The following is a 17769-nucleotide window of genomic DNA, read 5'->3' on the forward strand; positions in this document are numbered from 1 at the left end:
TTCCCAGATTGATCCATTCTGACCAACTACATACGGCATCATGTCCTCCAGGGCAAGTTGTTGTTGTAGGTGGCTGAGTAGTTGTTGTTGTAGTAGTAGTAGGTGTGGTGGTTGTAGCAGTTGATGTTGGTGGCAGAGTTGTCATCTTTGTTTCAGTGGGTTTTGTTGTTGTGCTGCATTGCACTGTCTTGCAACATTTTAGCTTTATTTCGTAATTTAAACATATGGGGGGATATTGTTCGTTGTTCTTGCACAGGAAACCCACTTGAGTATTACATGTTACTGTTTGTCCCAATTGATTTAATGGAAGCCCTGGGTAGTGCACAGCCTGACAGTCTACTTGTACTGGATTCTCACAGATGTTATAACCTTTCTTTATAATGCTTTTGATGGTTTCATTATCTCCACCTAGAGGTCCATATTCAGGGTAGTCTGAATTTATCCATGGTGACCAACTGCATAATGTTTCCTGACAAGGTGTTGTAACAGGTGGTGTTGTAACAGTTACTGTTGGCGGGTTTGTGGTTGAGCTTGAAGTTACTGTAGAAAGAGGAGGCTGTGTTAGGCATGCATCATAGTCACAACACAGAACTCTAAATTGATAGGTAAAACACGATGCCAGTGGACCTGAGTGATCTTCATTTCTGCATGTCAGTCCCTTTTCAACATTACATTGCACTACTTGTCCCACAATGTCAATTGTGACATTAGGGATTTTCTCAGCTCTGCATTGGATTTGGCTGGGTTCGTCACAGATGTAAAGTCCCATCTCTCTAATCTTTTCATAAGATTCATTATCTCCCCTTGAAATTCCCAGTGTGGGGTAGCTGGTATCATACTATGGTGACCATTCACAAGGATTACATGTAATTGCAACTAGCTCTGTAGATAAACATAATGCAGATATTGGTTATGTGGAAAAGCAGACATTATACTGCTGAACATATCTTCAGTTTCCAAAATAAAAGTCTTGGACATACCATGTATGGTTGATGTAAAATCAAAGGTGGTTGAAGATTGGCTGAGTGTAGTAGAGGTTGCAGTGGGAATTCTTGTTGTCACTGCTGGTGTTGGGCATGGGTATGACCTCTTGTCAATGGTACCGTTAGTCCCACACACGGCTGTGATGCAGTTGCCATGTCCATCCGTTGTGTTATAGATTGTATTGCCAGTGGGGTATGTGTTTCCATTATATGTACAATTACAGGCTGTAAGGAAAGGAAATGTAATCTTAATCCAATACTGGTATGTACAGTATCAGTCAAAAGTTTTGACACAGGGGGCCATGTTGAAGAATCTAAAATATAAAGCATATTCTGATTTAATTAACATTTTTTTGTTTACTACATAATTGCACATGCTTTCTTTCATAGTTTTAATTTCTTCAGTATTAACCTACAATGTAGAAAATGTTCAAAATAAATAAAAAACATTGAATGAGAACGTGTGTCCGAACTTTTGACTGGTACTGTATGTATGTATGTATGTATTTTAACAACTCACAATCTCTCCCATTGTTTGCATACCTTCTGCATCATATTGGCACTGGATAGTTGTTGAATTGCACATACTTAAAGAGAAAAGAAATTAAATATGGGGTCAATTTAGATAGTGTTCATTCAATTTCTACCTGTCACTCCGCTATATTGCCTTAATTGCTCATATAAAATGTGCATGACTAACCATGTATGACAGTTCACAGTTGTAGGCACTTTGTCACCACTATTATAGTGTCTCCCCTCTTCACTGTAGCAGCCACACTGTTCTTTTGAAACACATCTCATTGTAGCCTCATCAAAGTATGGCTCAGCAGGAGGACAGTTTGGATAGCAACCTAATTAAAAAACAAACAGTTAACACTGAGAGAAACTGTGAAAGTCATGGATATCACTTTTATTGTGTTAGCGTAGTGGTTGATTCTGTGATATTATTAAGTGACTTTTAAAAACACAATTGTAAACGTACATCCAATGTAAAAAAAAAACAACAAAAAAACAACGTAAATAAAATTATATATATATAATACTTATGTTGTACCTTCTAGAGGAGGTATCTGTGTAGAACAGTTGCTTGAGGGGTTTCTGCAGGTTTTTATACATGCGCCACATGGCATGTAGTGCCACTCACATTCACCAGGAGGATTATAGTAATCACAGAAGAGAGCTGAAGAAAAACAATACAACTTGTTAAGTATTTAAACTAGGGCTGGACTTTAATGCGTAAATTTTGATTAATTCATTTAAGAAAAAAATAATGTATTAAAAAAAACAACACTGAAGCACACACTCCAACCCAGTAGGTGGCGGTAATGTACCTAAAGTTTGTTTGCCAGCCACAACGAAGATGCACAGAATGCATTGAGTAATGTCAGCGCACAAAAGTTCAGTGAACAGTAATGGAAGACTAGACCACATTGCTTGACTGGTTGGGTGGAACATTTATTTATTTATTTTTTTGGCTTGTTGGGTGGACAGTTGTTGTGTGGTAAGTTTTTTTTCTTATCAAGACCTAATCGCTATACCTCGTCGCTCAAAATTCCCCTCAATGCTCCAGAACATGACACATACACAATGAATGGGAAGTGAGAACTTGATGGATCCTGTGGACACGTACCATTAGGCAGCTTGGATAACAGTATGGTTGTGTGCAAATTGTGCAAGAAAGATTTTTAAGACAAAAAATCTTAAAATGTTGACTATATTGGCTATAATTGTACTTAGACTTTGCACTAATCTGTGAATGCAGTAGACATGAAAAATGCATAAATAAATATAGATGAAAAATAAACATTTTTGTTGTTTAAGTTCACATATATGTCTATTCATTGATACAGCCGTCAACCGAAATTTATTTGAATTGAAAAACTTTGCTTATTGCCTCAAATATTGCTATTTGATAAAAAATATGATTAATCACAATTAATTAATTACAAAGCCTCTAATCAATTAGACTATTTTATTTTATTTTATTAATCATGTCCCACTAATTTAAACATTTCAGGCTGAACTATTCAGTGACCATACTATGAGTTTACTCATGGGGTTGTATATAGCTTTGTTCCTACCGTTATACTGGAGCCCTGAACAGAAGCTTGAGCTTGGAATTACTGGTTAAATCACTTTGAAAACTTTTATTTTTATTTTAACAATTTAAAATTTTTGTGAATAGAAATTAGCGGAAATAAAACATTGAATTGTTCTGAATACATATTGCAGCTATATTTTCCTGAAAGTTTCCATCTTTCTTTTTCTTATTTAGTATTGAGTAAGGAATGCCCAACTCACATTGACAGAGCTACACACACTAACACCAATTAAAATCACATCTTTCACCAATCTGCAAGGAGAAGCTTGTCTGGAGCTGCTGGGCAGTTTATGCCTGACTAAAATGGTCCTGTCTGAATTGTACTAAGTAAGGGATTTGCCATTCTGGTTACTCACGGCAGATGTTAGGGGTTCTCCATCGTACACAGACGCCAGCTTGATTACAGGATTCAGCATAAGCAGCCACAGCAGTGCAGAAGCACTCACAGTCTCCACCAGTGTCACAAGCACATGAGTCAAACACACATGCTTCATAGTATGGACCAGGATCCACCTGCAGATAAGTGTATGAAGATACATTAATGACTTAAACAAGTATGAAAGTGCAACTTTACAACACAAAATTCTGCACGAAGTAAAAGGCACTGCTGCATTTCTGCTTCTATTTCACAAAATCACAGGTGCAAATACTGGAGTGTTTGCTCCACTGTATTTATCTAATAGCAGCAGTTACTAATCAGAAAGTAAGATTTTAATGCAGAACACAGTTTATGGAATATGCTACATTGTTTGAGACTGAACAATGCAAAATAATGTATAGATAATGGATGGATGGATGAATTGAAAGGTGTAAAAGAAAAGCTCATGAATAGTCTAACATGGTAAACATTTTGATGTTGTCGACAAGTGGAAGATATGACCCAGTGAATAATTTGCGAGGGATCAAAGATCTACTACAAATGAGTCATTTATCTTTAAAGTGCCTTTTCATGAACACAATTTTGAAGAGAAGAAACCTTTGACTTGACATTGCCAGTAACAGGCCTCATTGGGTCCAAAGTGAAAACAGAAGAAAAATACAACCAAAAACTTGACTTCAACAAAAACTTACAGTTGAGTGGCAGGCAGAGAAGACATCACTCTGTATGATGCTGCACTGTTTTTGGGCCCATGACTGTCTGTATGGGTTGGTGGTGCAGGGGTTGCTGATGCTCAGAGCATTGGGGCAGCTTGGTAAATCCTTCCAGCTGTTCGCAAATACCAGGGGGTTGACGACCACAGCGTTGCTTCTTGTAGTGAAGTCATTATTTGCACTGTCATCATAGTTGCCACAGAGCCCGCATACTTGACCCTGAAAAAGTAAAGCTCCTTAATTTGTTGTCTGAACAGTCACGTTAAAAGAGAAATCTTCCAACACACATTTAATTAGTACCTTATATTTTGGGCTGAGTTTGATGAACAAGGTGGTTTTCTTGTCCCACATGAGAATGAGACCATTATTTGCTTCAATTATCAGGTAAATGCCCATAGTGCTGTATTGGAATGGAACAGTTTCTTCATCTCCACTTGAAAGCAACTGGTAGCTTCCATCTGTTAGAATCAGTTCTGCACTCTAAACAAAAAACAGAAGTTGAGTGCTGGTCAACGATTGATTGTTCTGCAATTTGAGATGAATATGAATACAATTCATAGAAAACTCTGGAATTGTCACTGGAATCATTAAATCACTGTTCATAATCAGTCCACAAACTTCACTTTTTGAAAATGCAAGGAGCTCCTGTATTTAACTTGTATCCCATTCCTTTCTGACAATGCAGTCATTTGGGTTTGCACATTGGCATTTTTGCTTTCCAGTTTTTGTGTCAAAATGCCGAGTTAGAGTGAAAAAGATCATGTGGATAAAAGGAAAAACATACTCAAGAATCCAAACCAAACTCTGTTGCCTTTGGCTCAGAATTTCTAGATTGGGTTTTAATGGGACTGTTTACCTTGAGGAAGATTCTGATGGTCTTGGAGCATGTGGTTCCCGTGGTTCCACATGGAACATTCTCTGTGATCACTCTGAATGTTCCATTATTCTGAGCACTGCCACAATAGTCCTGAGAGGGAAACACATAAGCAAAGAACCAGTATTAGAACCTCTGCTTGACTGTTGGTTCTGTAAATTTCTGTTGGTGTTTTTTTGTTGTTTTTTTTAACCAAAGCTACCTGAAATATATACTATATTCTGTGAGCCACAATAATGTCAACATAGTATCTGGCATTGTATTGATTGAGGAATATTGATAGCATTTTAACACAAAGGTCTGAGAAAAAAAATGTCTTGCAAGCACCACAGGGGCAGTGTAAGCTGGAGCACAAGAAGTTCTTGCATGCAACAGTGCATGTCTAAGGTCACAGGTTTTTGAAAGAGTATTACAATATCTCAACCTGACATTCAAACATTTGGTTCATTCATGACTGTGTACAGCTATACAGCTTGGACATTATAACCAGACTCAAGGCAACACCATTTGCTGCCCAAGCTCTCTCCATCTTCCTAATTTTGTATGTCGTATTGTACACGTAACTCAGTTTTAATGTATGTATGTGTTTATTTTGGAGGGTAATTCTAATAAGTACTTGGATTCTTTGAGAGCTCCCTCAAACAGCAGTAGTGTTTCTATAAAATTAGAATGTTTAACCATTTCCAATCAATGGTCAGCTCTTTGACAGAATTATCTTCCTGAAATGATAATATGTGCATTCCTCAGTTCAAAAACCTGTGCCTGAAAATGCAGTTCATTGGTATCTTCAACCACTGTTTTTGTGTGCATTCATACCTGAGTGAGAATGTATTCACAGCTGCCATCAAAAGTGTAGCTTTTCTGATCAAAGGTCATGTAGTGTCCAGCACCGTAGACGTAGCAGGTTCCATCACACTGGTTGGTGGTGCACTGCCACTTCCTGTCTTGACAAGTGCTGGAAATGCAAATGATTAGATGGCATCAGGTTCTTAATATAAAACACATCTTTTTGTTTGTACATATAAGTCACAGATGGAGGTTAAAGCTCAAAATGTCTCAAAGTATGCTGTAGATTGTTGGACCTGATACTATTTCATTCTACTCGTGATTCCCCTACCAGGTGTTACAGTCCACTTTGGTGGTCTCTCCAGGCTGATAGGAGATACCGTTGTGCACACAGGAACAGGCATCTGGCTCGATGCAGCCCCCTTTACCATCAGATACCATTCCAGAGGGGCACATACAGCCTGAGACACATCCTGTGCTCACCTGGAGATAAGAATGAAATTAAAACCATGATTGATTGTATGATTCATTTCTACTCTAAAAAGAAAACATTTAACATAATCTCAGAGTTAGATTTATGACTTCCTTTGTTTTCTTTTATGCTTAGGAAAAGATGACTCACACAGGCCATGTCTAATGTGCTGCAGCTCTTCTCACACTCAGTTCCCTTTGCAGCTGGACCATGAGCAGAGCAGTTGAAGAACTCCATAGGAGGAGCACAGGCTGTTAAGAAAAGACATGTCTAAAATTACTTTGCAGAATGTCTAAAATCAATCCTTCTCACTAATTTCACACAACAGTCTTGCTGCATAATGCAACACTTAAGATTATGGAGCTTAATGCAGGGATTTTTTTCACATTATCAAAACGTTTATGCAAACTTTGTCTTTGTCATGGAAATAAACTGAATGAATTGAGCACCGAACACGAGGACCACAGTTGTACAAGCAATTTGCATTACAAACATTTTGAATTTGAAACTGTGGTATTTGAATTATGCTGGGAAATCAGCAACTCTTTAAATTTTTCTTTAACTTTTTCTCGCCATTTTTTGTGGCTGGTAATCCAGAGCATAGTCAAAGCCTCCAGCGGATCCTGTTAACCAAAAACTGTGGTAAATGTTCCCCTCTGAAGGAAACGGCAATGCTTTTCCACCACATTTATGTCCTCCTGTACTGCAATTCTATTTTCTGCAGGACAAAAAGTTGTGAATTACTTTCTTTTGCAATACCAGTGCAGAAAATTCTAAATAAAACCAGGAGAAAACATAATTGCTTATGATGCCAAAATCTCTAAATTGAGCGCCGTTACAGCACAAACACTGTAACTAAGTAAATAAAATTACTGGAAATTGTAAATGTATAGAGCTGTTGTTGTTAAATTGATGTTTTCATATGAATCCTTATCCGTCTTGTCTGTCTGTTGAGTACTGAGTTCAAACTGACACATCTAAAGTTCATGTTGCATCTTGTTTGTTCAACATACACAAAAACAGAAATGTAAAACCTCAAATTTACAGCGGTCATCTAACAACAGCAGTAACCTACTGGTCAGATCAATAAACTGTAAATCTAGCATGCAGCTTACTTTATACAACTAATTGATACATATCTGGTAAACAAATGGGCTCTGGAGGTTTTGGTAAGTAAATTACAAACAGAGCTAAGCTAACTTTCATGCTTACTTCCAGTTTCACAATGTTTTGAGTTCAGCATCATACTTGGTATCATCTAAACATCTATCCCTTTTGCTTTAGAGATCCCAGATTATCCTTTCAAATGTGAAATAACTCTACCTAATTTATTTTATTCAGCCAGCCAATAACTGTCCACTGCTCTAAGTCTGACAGGTTTGACTTCAAAGTACAGATTACTGTAAGTATGTCACAGCTGTAGCTCAAATCCATTAGACCTATTCTTCTGTAGTTCACAGCATTCATTATTTAACATAGGAGTACAGATGGTAAATAACAAAAATACTTTCTGGCATTTAAGCCATGTAATGTACTGTTATAAAATAATGTAGCACTCTTAGGCTGCCACTTATCGGTGATTCTGTATTATGTAACTTACACAGTTTTGTAATAAACTCTCCAATGCAGCTGAGTCTTCCCTCCTTACAGGTGCTAGTGAAGAAATACAAAAAATACATAAAGACACATACATATGACACACTGTTTAAACATTAACCAAAAGTCAAACAGCCAATACTAAGTTGTTCTTTTAAAAGCCCACAATGCAAATGTAAATAAAAACACTCAAAATTCAAGACTTGTACACCGCTTCTGTCTCCCATGTCTTTGACTACACAGACTACAGTGGAAAAGTAATTTTAATCAGTTTAGAATGAAATAATTAGAACCCACCAAACCACATATAAATCATACACAAAAACAAAATTAGAAAGAACTGAGGCAATATATTATTTTCATACCACAGGACCCCTTCCTTGTTGATGACCTGACCAGAAGGAATTGTTGAGCCTTCATCATAACAGGGACAAGCCTCAGATGGGACACAGTTCCCAGAGTCATCCAGATAGGTTCCTTCTGCACAGATACAGCCATCGATGGGTGGGAAGACATGACAGCTGTAATCTGTGCTGCTGATGCAGCGGCAGGTACGACTGCTGGATGTGATGTTGTAGGAGTAGACCATGCCGCTGGGGCAAGAACTGGCATATTTTCCTGAGGAGGCACAACCACAAAATCAGGGAAAGTCTGTGGCAGGACCACACTGCAATAGGTAAAGGTAACTGAAGCAGATGTCAGACACCTCAAGATTTTAAGTACTAGAGACAAAAGGAAGACCACTGCTGATCTTCAGGCAGAGATGAATGCTTCTCGATCAGAATCTGAGAAAGTCTCCACAATGACCATAAGCAGACAACTGATGAAACAAGGCTTAAAGAAAAGACTAGCTGTAAAAAGCCATTATCCAGAAATGCATCAGATTTGCCAGGGAGCACAAGCACTGGACTGTTGATGACTGGAAGAAGGACAAGTCCAAGTTTGAACTCTTCAGCATTCAAAGATTGATTGCCCACAAGTTTCATTTCAAGCAGGTGTCTGAGCATTGCTTTCATGTTTTGCCAATAATAGTGCCAACAGTAACTTTTGCCCATTTTTGTGTCTGTTTTTCTGCCTAAACAAAATGAAATTTGACATGCTTGAGGACACAGTCTTCAAAGCCCTTTGAACTTTTGTAGCATTGTTTTGTAGGATTTGAACAACTAATGTTGTGAGTCCTCTAAGTCATATGCAAAACACTGTCCTGTTTCATCATTCCTCACTACTCACCACAAATGACCTTTCTCCATTCACTGATCTCTATTCCTGCAGCTGCACAGGCGTGGACGTAGGAGGAGACTGCAGCACACATGCAGTCCTCACTTTTCTCACAGTTACAGCTGTCATACATGCAGTTCTGTGAGAAGACAAAATAAACAGAAGTATGAGTTTGTCGTATGAAACGTCTGAATTCCTGTGCAGGTACAGCTGACACAAATATGAACAAATGAGAACTCTCTTCACTTTTTGCAGAAATGAAAGTTGAAACATTGGACACTTAAATGTGAACATCAGTCAATGTCTGCAATGCTACCTTTCTCAATAGTATGTACATTATCAGTTTCAGTATCATGTCCAATATTTCAGTGTGATGTATAATGTAATGCGAACCATTTCTATTTCATGTGTAACATCTCATTTCAAAGTACAATATTTTATTATGTGTAACTTTTTAATTTTATTTGCAATATCTCCCGATCATGTGCAACATTTCAATTTCATTTGGAATATGTAGTTATCATGTGTGATACTTTGCTACCTCATCCTACTTATATCGTATTGCTTTTCTACTAAGCACCGCATTTCTCATTTGTTTTTTCAGCAATATCTGGCAAAACAGTTTCTATCAACATTAATAAAGTTTTATCTTATCTTTTCTTATCTTATCTTATTTTATCTGAAGCTGTGGCACTTGCCTCTTTATAAGAGTCGGGGCTGATTTCAGAGTGACAGGAGGCAAACACTCCTCGAGGGTCAGTCAGCATGGAACACCAGTGCTGGGCATAGTTCTCTGTTATTGAAACACAAGAACTACCATCACTATCAGTTGTTCTGAAGAACCGTGATAACATAGAATCCAAATGAGTCACACCCACCATTATCCAGGCTGAGACTGCAGGGATTCTCAAAGCTGCTCTTAATATCAGCGCAACCAGCATGTGTCTTCCAGCTGTTGACAAAACCAGGTGCTGTGGCATCTATAACACCACTCAGCTTAAGAAAGTCATCAGCCTGGTTATTGTTGAAGTTCCCACACAGACCTGCCGGCAGACACAATCAGGTTAATAGTAATATCAAGCCATCATTTTGAATGCAAATTGGATTGATTCTGGGTCCTCTTTGACCACAGGGTGAAAGCACCATTACCACATAAATACTCTTTATGTTTCAGTTACAATGACTTCATCATCTCCCTTTTTTTCCACCTAGCTTCTTTTTCTTTCATCCTGCCAACAGACTTTTGGTGCCTGCCTAGTTGTGCACAAGTAAAGCTTCTATTTGCTTTGGTAATGGCTGAAACTCTGAAAACAGAAATGCCTGAAATATTACAGTGTAATGACCAAACACTAGAAATGATTTAAGGTAGCACAATAGGGTAAGCTTGATATTGTCATTTTAAACATTAAATAAGCCCCTTCAGCAGTGTGGAGCTAAGTCACATGAAAGGCATTATGTTAAGCAGAACTTCTTTTTTTAATATGTAATACATGTGTAATGACATGTACTTGTGTCTCAAGTCTTCATAGTTTTTTTTGTTTTTTTTTAATAAGCATGCTTATTTTGTACAAATAGTTTACCAATGAATCACCCAGTTCTAAAATTCTAACTGTTTTCATTGTGATGTGGACAATCTCACATTGGGCTTCATTCCAGTGGCTTTCAGTAACTTTTGGTGTTAAACAGTTCTGGGAGTAAGTAGAGGACAAATGTAAAAACATAATTCAAATCGACTGAGAGGCTTATTGCAATCCTTATAAGATTAACAATCAGGCTATGAGGGTTTAGAATTTCATTCAGTTTCTGTTTTTACGATTATATCACTCTACAAAGGCAAAACAATGAAATGACTTTGAAATTACTTGTGGCTGTAAAAATCTCATGTCCTTAACTCTTATATCTGTGCCCTGGGCTCTGCTGGATCTCCTAATGTTGATGACATTTTCCAAGAGAAGTGATTGGTCAGTACGTGGAGCTCTTATACATGCTGATCTCTTACCTAGAACATAACCTGCTCTGGAGCAGGTTGGAAGTTCAGCACAAGTTACCATTGAAATAAGAAGGTAAGAAGTGAACCACCTGAAGTTACCTCAATAACCTCAAATCCTTTGTAGTATAGGCCTCTGGTAAAACCAGCACAGTATTGGTAATGAACATGAAAATAAAGTTTCTCTCCAACATCTATCTTCTCTCTCTAGAATGTGAATATTGCTTTCCTAAAAGGTGTGTCCATCCCTCAGATGCAGGCTATCAACATTCCTGATACTTTAGTGTACATACCACAGGTGTTGGCCTGGTAGTCGCTGGTCACTGTGATGTAGAGCTGCATGACTGGCTGGAGCTGCACCTTCAACAGAGCACCAACAGATGTCTGTACCAGCAGATAGAAAGAGGATGCTCTGACGGCAGAAATCCCAGCTGGGGGTGAAGAGAAATGTTAGAGATGAGAGTTTTTCAAAAAAGATGGAAGCAGCTAGACAAAATCACAAACTAGTTATCTGCCCATCCAGGTAGTCAGGAAAATTAATTTCACTTTTGCACGCTGTCACCCCATTCAGTCCAAGTGAATTTACAATAAAGATGCAGAAGGTAAACTTGTTGGGGAGGATTGTATGGTAACAGTCACTGAGCGTTTAATGAAATAAGATGTCGAAAAAAGATGCTTGTGAGGGGTGATATTACTGAACATATGCTGTTGATTTCAGACAATTCAAACACAAATTCAACATACATTGTGCGTTGTGAATTTCCTCACAGAAACTCACAAAAAAAATGTTACTTCCTTTGCTTCCAAAATATTTTTGTTTGGCTTTGCAATGAAAAAATAGCAACTGAAAGGTTTGACAGCATATGAAATGTTGTCATTTGTCAGTGTTTATACACTCCTCAGTCATTAGATAGCACCATGGGGGCCCCATGGTGGCCCTTGTCCTGCATGGCAGAGAGACAATCAATGGTAGAAGCTGTACAAGGAAGTGACTCTCACCAGCAGAAAATGGTAACTGAGAATAGATGCCATTCACAAAAACGTTGCCGTTGGGCTGGATGGTAATAACCTTTGTATGAAAGGAGACAAGATGTTAACAATGACATCTGTATGTTCACTGTGCTCAATTACAGTGCAATGACGAACAAAGAAAAAAAGCTTGCATTACATTACTGTGCAACAAAGAATGCAGTTGTGATAAAAACATAAAAGCGTTATCCATTGTAATAATCTGACTCTATTATGTTCCAGAATTGATTGCAAAATTATTTTAATTTCAAATTCAGTGAAATCTAGAAAAGGTTAACTGAAATTTAAGAAAACCATATTCTGTAATCTAACACTTGTATGCTGTTTAAAATAATGTGTTCGAAAGAAAGCTTTAGTATTTAAAGACAAACAAAATAAAAAAAGACTTTTTACTGAATTGAAAGAAATTTTATTTCATGTGGACTCAAAATTGTCAATGAAATGTATCATTATATATTATAATTTTCAAGAAATATATTTTAGAACAACAAAGAGATAGTTTCAACTTTTTTTTCTCCAAAAACAAAATAAGTAGTGTCGTGTATATGAGTGTCTTTTTGTGTGTCACACTCACATTAGCTCCTCCAGACAAACCCAAGGTAACAGACTTGAGGCATGTTTCACTCTCAGTCAGTCCACACTGTGCCAGTTCTCCCTGTATGACAAAGTGGCCTCCACCACAGTCCTAAACACACAACCATAAAACTACTCAACCACTGCTGAACTTAAATAAATGTTTGCAGAAGACTGTGCATAGCATTTAGAATTAAAGTAGCGGTGACAGTGGGTGTGTCAGCTGTAGCATTGCCATGCCACAAGGATACTAGTACTACTAATAGCAGTAATAACACTAATAGGGACTGGAGGATGGTAATAGGGAATGTGTAATATCAATATTGTTTGTTAACTCTGTATTTGCTAATCAAAGTAGTACAATGTAAATAAAACTTCAGTACATATTGTTGACAAATATATATACATACTATTGTAGAATCAACATTAGTTATACATTTGTAAATCAATTTACAAGTGACACCATATTCCAGTTCCCCAGGATTGAACTTAGGTGATGGTTTTGGTGGCTCTTACGACTCTCTCTCTCTCTCTCTCTCTCTCTCTCTCTCTCTCTCTCTCTCTCTCTCTCTCTCTCTCTGTCCCTGTATCTGCCTCTTGTACAAACATTGGTTTAATTAGTGCAAATATCTTNTTACGACTCTCTCTCTCTCTCTCTCTCTCTCTCTTTCTCTCTCTCTCTCTCTCTCTCTCTCTCTCTCTCTCATTCACTCACACACATGTACAAACATTGGTTTAATTAGTGCAAATATCTTCATTAAACATGATGTCATGTAAAACTAAGGCCTGTTTCAGGCATATTTTAGTTATTTTATAAATTCATGTATATATTTATACTGTAATATTATAACAGCTGTGATGTTGACATATACTGTACCTTAGCCAGAACATAAGAGCAGTCTCCATGAAAGGTGTAGAATTTTCCATCAAAGGTCTTCATGTGAGCTCCTCCCTCCACAGAGCATGTTCCTGGACAGTTCTCCTCACTACATTTCCACTGACCACTCGCACACACACTGTCAGTGCACACAGTTTAATGTTAGTTAAACAGTGAATTAACAACTATTTCCAAAGCTGTTGTATTTACAAACTAGACTACTCTAGGCTAAACACCTAGTGAAGCCTATTATATCTGCAAAATGTACTCATAAGATGGATTTCTTCATCTGACTAAAATTTTTCTAGCAAACACATATATTGTTTATGTGGAGTTCTTGTTTAAGCAACATGCTGTACATCATACCATTGTTTGCAGTTACTGGAGTAGGACTCTCCAGGTTGATAGATCTTGCTGTTGTAGCTGCACGAGCATTCACTCAGTGGAACACAACCCATTCCACTTAAATCATCAAGCACCATGCCTGAAATAGATCACAGTTATGCTGTATTGATAGGCAAGGTGTGTACAATTATTTGCATATATATTTGAGTGATGCTCTGCTGTACCTGCAGGGCAGAAGCATCCGTCGATGCAGTGGCTGTCACATGTATGGCTGGCTTCTGGGTTTGAGCATGTGTCAGCACAGGGGCTCCCACACTCCTTGTACTCCATTTGGTATGGACATGATTTCCCTGTGAATGCACTACACTTTGAGAAGGGCTGAGGCTGGCCTCACATAATGGATAGCATAACAATCATGTCTAATAAATCAGCTGACTCACTCTGACTTTAATAAGAGACTAGGCTGTGATTATGAAACACGATTTAGTCATATGTATGAGACAAAGGCATTCAGAAACTAATTAAACAAACGCATTTTTTCAAGAGTTTGTTTTATTTTATTTTTTTAAAATAAACCACAAACAGGGTTTTTCTTGTTCAGAGAAACAGCCCATAGTTAGGTCAGTTACCATTATAAGTCATTGTGATTAAACACAGCTGTAAGGCAACATCATGAGCTCTTTATATAGTACATTAAGTAAACTAAACTTCCAGAGTTTCCATTAAAAAAAAATTTTTTTAAATTAGCAAATCGCTTGAATTATACCTACTTCAGGATTGACTGTAAACTATGTCAGCGTGTGGGGAGTTACTTTTTGTTAAGACAATTTATGATGGCTGAAACACAATATATTTTTTTTAATCTACTGTGACATTTACAAAAGATAGACTTCTCAGTTTCCCTTTTGTCTAATTTGCAGCATTGATCTTTTTTTTTTTTTTTTGTATTTTAAGTTATTAAATAAATGCATGAGATATCTTATTTCAACAAAACACAGAACAGACAATGCCTCCGACCCCAAGAACATTTAATTAGCAGTGGCTTAGTGTACTCACAGCAGAGCTCTTTGGTTCTCCAACCTTGGGGCTTCCCACCAGCATGAACACACTGTCGGGAGAATTCAGACACAGTATTGCACAGGCAGAGGGGATCTGCTTTTTCATCTTCACTGTTGCCACAGTGGCAGAGGTCTGCAACGCAGGCAGAGGTGAAAGACTCAATGTCCAGCAGATGGCGACAGCTGTCGAAGGCTGGCCCCATAAGGATATGCTCACACACTGGTTTCTGCAGAACAAATAGACACAAAGACCACACATACCATATTATCCAGGGATAGCCACACCATGAAAACTAATGTATGACCCAGTGGTGGCTGGGATTTATCTATTTTTAATCTGTGGGGCTATGGCCTCTGAGGACTTCATTTGATACACAAGCTTAGAGTTTTCAGCTTTGACTCCAACTGTTGATTTCACAAGTTTGGCTGTGGTTTAAGGACCAGTGTCTGTGCTTCTGGGTCACAGTCACATTGTCACTTACCCCTCCTATTATCTTTTGGGTCCATTTGACCCCATTCAGTGTTTAACATCTCTAAATAAGTCACTGACATGTTTTTTCAGTTTTATTTAAAGGGCTATTTACACATAAACTCGGAAAACAATTTTAATTGCTGGTGTCAAATTGAACCCAAGGATAAAAGATGTCAGTAAATTTGAAGGTAATAGGAGGGTTAAATCCTATTACTGTGTCCACAGAAGTTGTGACTATGGGCAGTTAAGGACATCCCTATCCACTACCTGTAAATTTATTACTGCAACACTGAGGGGAAGCTATTACTAGAAAACAACGATGAAATCTGTATTGTTCCAGTACAGACCAGAGATGAAACCACTGCACTGATGCCAACAGTCAATCACGGTCACTGCCAGTAGTGGAAAGTAATTAAATGCATTTACTTAAGTACTGCACTGAAGTACATTTTTCAGGTATTATTTATATTTTCATAACACCACATTCCAGAAGTTAATATCGTACTTTCTGCTTCACTACATTTAACTGACAGCTTTAGGTACTATGTAGTAACTTTCAAGGTGAAAATTTTACACAACGGATGATGTAACAAGCTTTTAAAATAGAACTCACTGGTAAATTAAGATAACATTAAAATTGAACTGAATTAAATCAGTGAATTCCAAAGCTTTTTTTGTCTTGTTTTTTTGTTTGTGTTTTGCCTCTGATGTGTTCCAAAGAGTGCCATTTGTTTTCCTGGCACATATACAGTCTGTGTGGCCACAAATTCTGGGCAGCATGCTGCATCCTTAGAAGATGGGTACATGCTGGAATTTACATCATCCATCCATTATCTATACACCGCTTAACCCTCATAGGGTCGCGGGGGGCTGGAGTCTATCCCAGCTGACTTAGGGTGAAGGCAGGGGACACCCTGGACAGGTCACCAGTCTATCACAGGGCTACACTTAGAGACAGACAACCAAGCACACTCACATTCACACCTACGGACAATTTAGAATCACCAACATGTTTTTGGACTGTGTGGGAGGAAGCCGGAGAACCCAGAGAGAACTCACACTGCATGGGGAGAACATACAAACTCCACACAGAAAGATTCCGGTGCCCCCACCGGGACGCGAACCGGCGACCTTCTTGCTGCGAGGCAACAGTGCTACCAACTGCGCCACCCTGCAGCGAATTTACATCATGCTGATCCTTGCAGACACTTGTGGATGCAGACAACTGTGTTTTGATTCTAGATGAAGTCTCACCATGTTGTTGCAACTTTTTGTTGGTACCACTGTGTAGTCCGAGCAGGTTTCAGTTGGACCATTCATTTTCCAGAAGTCAGCAAAATCCCTGAGGGACATTTTCACACCTGTTTGGATGATATAAAAGAATCCCAATTCAGTTCTATGACCATGCCGACACTGCCTGACTTTCTAAGGTGGGTCTGCGTGTACCATGACTGTAGAACTCATTGTAAAGCGGAACTCCATTAAAGTCTCCACAAAGACCACAAGTTTGGTTCTTGAACTTCTGGTCTAGCTCGACCTGTAAGGACAAATCAGTCTTGGTAAGCACCAGCTAGAACTGGAACCTGTAACGCTGAGTTAGTAAAATCCGATAATGTTTAGGGTCATATTTATGCAGAAATTTAGAAAACGTTGAAATGTCACTGTATAGAACAGAACAGTTGTCAAAACAGGCTGCTCTGTGCAGCCATAGCCTTACCAGAAAAGAGTCCTCCTCATTCCAGAAAGCAACCAGTCCTAGCTTTGCTTTGATTTTGATGTAAGTGGGTGTTTTCTCAATGAGCACTCCTCCCTGACTGAATGGAAGGATGGCTCTGTAAAAAGAAAAGGTAAATGAAACAGATAAAAATAAACAAAAGATACAGATGTGCATAAAAAAGTACTGTACCAGAAAAACTAATGGGGGGGGAAAGAGATTCAGAATTGGAGAAACAGTGCATCTTAAAGTGAAATGTTCAGTTAGATATGTAAAATTCCTCAAAAGATATGTCTCCTCTCTCTTCACAGTGGAGAGTCATTATACAACATTACCGCAGTGGGTAGGACTGACTTTCTGTAGCGATCCTTACTAAGTTGAAGAGTCCCACGACTGAAAACACTTTGTAGTCTGATTTGTAGATCATGCTTGAACTGTGATGTGTGTCAAGCGTTGTCCATTTAGCAGTTTGTGTAAGTCCCTTCCCTTAACAACCAACTACAGTGGCTCCAGAGCCATCCCCAGCACAGTCAGTCTTCATTTTCGGTTTATTTGGTTTCTTAGTGTCACTGGCTTTGATGCCGTTGCCTCA

At 38.3% G+C, this 17769-nt stretch overlaps 1 protein-coding gene across 1 annotated transcript in view; it reads right to left on the reverse strand.

Moving 5' to 3' along the window:
• Positions 1-17769, reverse strand: part of LOC103372586 (mucin-5AC-like) — a 68432-nt gene that overhangs the window by 20862 nt on the left and 29801 nt on the right. The window contains exons 4-30 of the mRNA XM_008302267.1: positions 17181-17295; positions 16910-17000; positions 16718-16824; positions 14990-15218; positions 14158-14283; positions 13955-14072; positions 13589-13727; positions 12713-12823; positions 12109-12178; positions 11403-11540; positions 10001-10165; positions 9821-9915; positions 9135-9261; positions 8270-8522; positions 7909-7961; positions 6459-6559; positions 6168-6319; positions 5867-6005; positions 5033-5143; positions 4477-4656; positions 4156-4395; positions 3441-3597; positions 2038-2163; positions 1684-1834; positions 1527-1570; positions 1063-1208; positions 31-145 (exon numbers count right to left, since the gene is read on the reverse strand). Of these exons, the coding sequence (XP_008300489.1) occupies positions 31-145; positions 1063-1208; positions 1527-1570; positions 1684-1834; positions 2038-2163; positions 3441-3597; positions 4156-4395; positions 4477-4656; positions 5033-5143; positions 5867-6005; positions 6168-6319; positions 6459-6559; positions 7909-7961; positions 8270-8522; positions 9135-9261; positions 9821-9915; positions 10001-10165; positions 11403-11540; positions 12109-12178; positions 12713-12823; positions 13589-13727; positions 13955-14072; positions 14158-14283; positions 14990-15218; positions 16718-16824; positions 16910-17000; positions 17181-17295 (3599 nt within the window). The remainder of the gene's footprint in view (positions 1-30; positions 146-1062; positions 1209-1526; positions 1571-1683; positions 1835-2037; positions 2164-3440; positions 3598-4155; positions 4396-4476; positions 4657-5032; positions 5144-5866; positions 6006-6167; positions 6320-6458; positions 6560-7908; positions 7962-8269; positions 8523-9134; positions 9262-9820; positions 9916-10000; positions 10166-11402; positions 11541-12108; positions 12179-12712; positions 12824-13588; positions 13728-13954; positions 14073-14157; positions 14284-14989; positions 15219-16717; positions 16825-16909; positions 17001-17180; positions 17296-17769) is intronic.

Source organism: Stegastes partitus, unplaced genomic scaffold, assembly GCF_000690725.1.
Source record: "Stegastes partitus isolate 25-593 unplaced genomic scaffold, Stegastes_partitus-1.0.2 Scaffold1783, whole genome shotgun sequence".
Classification (NCBI taxonomy): Eukaryota; Metazoa; Chordata; class Actinopteri; family Pomacentridae; genus Stegastes; species Stegastes partitus.